The sequence below is a fragment of the Gracilinanus agilis genome, chromosome 1, assembly GCF_016433145.1.
Source record: "Gracilinanus agilis isolate LMUSP501 chromosome 1, AgileGrace, whole genome shotgun sequence".
NCBI classification, from domain to species: Eukaryota; Metazoa; Chordata; class Mammalia; order Didelphimorphia; family Didelphidae; genus Gracilinanus; species Gracilinanus agilis.
This window is the reverse complement of record NC_058130.1, coordinates 721156330-721159226: the sequence shown is the minus strand read 5'-3', so window position 1 is coordinate 721159226 and position 2897 is coordinate 721156330. Positions and strand designations below refer to the sequence as shown.

The following is a 2897-nucleotide window of genomic DNA, read 5'->3' as shown; positions in this document are numbered from 1 at the left end:
AAAGACTGTACTTTTCCTCTGAATCTCCCATAGGACCCAGTACAGGGCCCTGCCCAGAGGAGCCCATGGGTAAGTACATAGTTCTTGAATGAATGAATGACTTGCTCTGACCTGGTTTTAGTCCCATCAGACAAGGACGCTTTTCCCAGAAGGGAGAGGGAGAAGGAGCAGAGAAGAAATAGGGCAAGAGAAAAGGTCCCTTGCGCAAATCCCAACATGGAGGGCATCACTTACCCACTCTGAGAGCAGCAACCCGCAGAGGAAGGGTCAGGAAGGTGACTTGGTCTTGGAGAAGGAAAAAGGAGGCTTCAGTCCTGGTCCTGAGCCCAGGTGTTTGGTGTTGGAGACAACCCAGGTCACAGGTGCATCATCAAATTCCCTCCTTTTTCTGTGTCTCACCTTTGGTCACAGTGGGCAGAGGAAATATGCCTTGTGTTGAGAGGAGAGAGTTCTGTCTATATTAGGCTAGCTGTCACCCTGACTGCCAGTGACTTTAATGCTCTTCCTGACTTCCTTTTGTACTAGTGGAGAGAAAAGGAAACTCCCTACACAGGGGCTGAATGAGGAAACTTGGCTAAATGCCCAGACACGCAGGCTCTGGCCTCCACCCAAACAAGGCTCACCCAGGACCTCCTGCCTGGGGGGAGAATGGCAAAACTAGGAGCACTGAGGCCAAGAATCTTGAACTTTAGCAGTTCACAGACAACTTTAAGAGCCTGCTCACTCAAATGATTTCTATCAGCCAGGTCTTCAAAATTGAAATTTAATAAATGTTTATTAAATGTTTCATGTGCAGAACTTTATCATCTACTCAGCCTCTTCCGTCCTTATCTTCTCTTCCTTTCCCATCGTCTACCTTTCTACCATCCCCATCCTTGTCATCCTCCCAATCAGCCTCACTCCTAACATCTTCCCTCTCCTTCACATCAGGAGATTCTGGGATATTTATATTTATAAATTCATAAATTTTATTGTCGCCATCATCTATGCCTTCCCCACACTTGTCTTCATTCCTCTCATCAATCTCATCCAGAATCACAGAAAAGTTGAATAATTTTGCCTTCCCTGCATCATTTAGTATCATCATTGTATCTATCTTTGAACAAAACTCACCCCTTTTTGATCATCCTCTCTTCCCTAGTTCCCTCTCCCTCAATTTCTTCTTTCCACTACTTCATCTTTCACACCTTAATGACGCTGTCCGTACCCTCATTCCTCTTAATTCCCAACCTTTAAGGTCTGGGGTACCACTTTTTAATAAGGCCATTGATGAGCCAGGACCTATCCAAAGTGGGGCAACCAAGATGAAAAAAAGATTTGATATAATGAAGGAACTAAGGATGTTTAGCCTAGAGAAGTCAAACATTGTGGGGACACAATTACCCTCAAGTATTCTCTCTCTCTCTCTTACTCTTTACCACCAGGTCAGTAACCTTCTCTACTATTTATAATCTTAGAAAATTGACCAGATGATGGGGATATAATGATTAGGGATGTAAATTCTAATGCAAATATTAATAATATGAAAATAGATCTCGAAAAATTTGGGCATATTGATTTGAGGTTTAAGGATTAGGGAAATTTAGAAAACAGCAAAAGTTAGCAGTCCTGGGGCCCAGGAAATGGTTCTAAAAAGAAGTATTGATACCCAGAGAAGTGGACCAGTGGTAGTAAGACCCAAGGATGGTTCTTTCAGAGCAGATGTCCCCCATAGAATCATTGAGCCAATCCTGGAGAGCTCAGTTGTGAATTGTGAGGCAGTTTCTGCAGAGTATGAATATCAGGTCCCATGGTCCAGGATTGAAAGCATCCCATGACTTTTGTCCCAAGCATGTTCAAGAGAGTAGGGAGAGCTCAACTGAGTCATTATTGCTGGAAGTATATGTGTGCCTGAAGACCTCCAGGTACTTCCATTGCACCCCACACTGCACATGACTCTCCTGAGGGAGACACAACATAGGGAAATACAAATACAGACATACAGGAAAATTCCACAATGTACCTGAACTCTCCAGAATCCACACAGAGTTTTTACTTTAATCTCTTTGCCTCTCCTTTCTGATAACCAGGAAGAATAAGGACTAGTTTAGAATCACCAGTCTAAATAATAGCTTGGGTTATCTATTAGAGACAGAATTAGAGCACTGGAGTTGGAGTCAGAAAGACCAGAGTTCAAATCTAGCCTCAGACACTCAATGGCTGTGTGACCTTAGGCAAATCACTTAATCTTTGTCTCAGTTCCTTCAACTGTAAAATGGAAATTGTAACAGCATCTAAGACTCAGGGATGTGTGTGAATTAGTTAGTAATATTTGTAAAGTGCTTAGCATAGTAGTTGGCACATAGTAGAATTTATATACGCTTATTTACCCCTTACCTAGCTCTAGTTTTATTCCCTGACTACAGAAGATGAGAGAATAGGACCCTCCTCAGGGTTATTACTAGCAATTTATTTCCTTCTCCTCCTCCTCCTCCTCCTCCTCCTCCTCCTCCTCCTCCTCCTCCTCCTCCTCCTCCTCCTCCTCCTCCTCCTCCTCCTCCTCCTCCTCCTCCTCCTCCTCCTCCTCCTCCTCCTCCTCCTCCTCCTCCTCCTCCTCCTCCTCCTCCTCCTCCTCCTCCTCCTCCTCCTCCTCCTCCTCCTCCTCCTCCTCCTCCTCCTCCTCCTCCTCCTCCTCCTCCTCCTCCTCCTCCTCCTCCTCCTCCTCCTCCTCCTCCTCCTCCTCCTCCTCCTCCTCCTCCTCCTCCTCCTCCTCCTCCTCCTCCTCCTCCTCCTCCTCCTCCTCCTCCTCCTCCTCCTCCTCCTCCTCCTCCTCCTCCTCCTCCTCCTCCTCCTCCTCCTCCTCCTCCTCCTCCTCCTCCTCCTCCTCCTCCTCCTCCTCCTCCTCCTCCTCCTCCTCC

At 46.3% G+C, this 2897-nt stretch overlaps 1 protein-coding gene across 1 annotated transcript in view; it reads right to left on the bottom strand.

Annotated features, from left to right (window-relative positions):
- Positions 1 to 811: 811 nt before the first annotated feature.
- CCDC105 (coiled-coil domain containing 105) overlaps positions 812 to 2897 on the bottom strand; it is a 50020-nt gene continuing 47934 nt past the window's right edge. The window contains exon 7 of the mRNA XM_044685315.1: positions 812 to 1024. Within this exon, the coding sequence (XP_044541250.1) occupies positions 812 to 1024 (213 nt within the window). The remainder of the gene's footprint in view (positions 1025 to 2897) is intronic.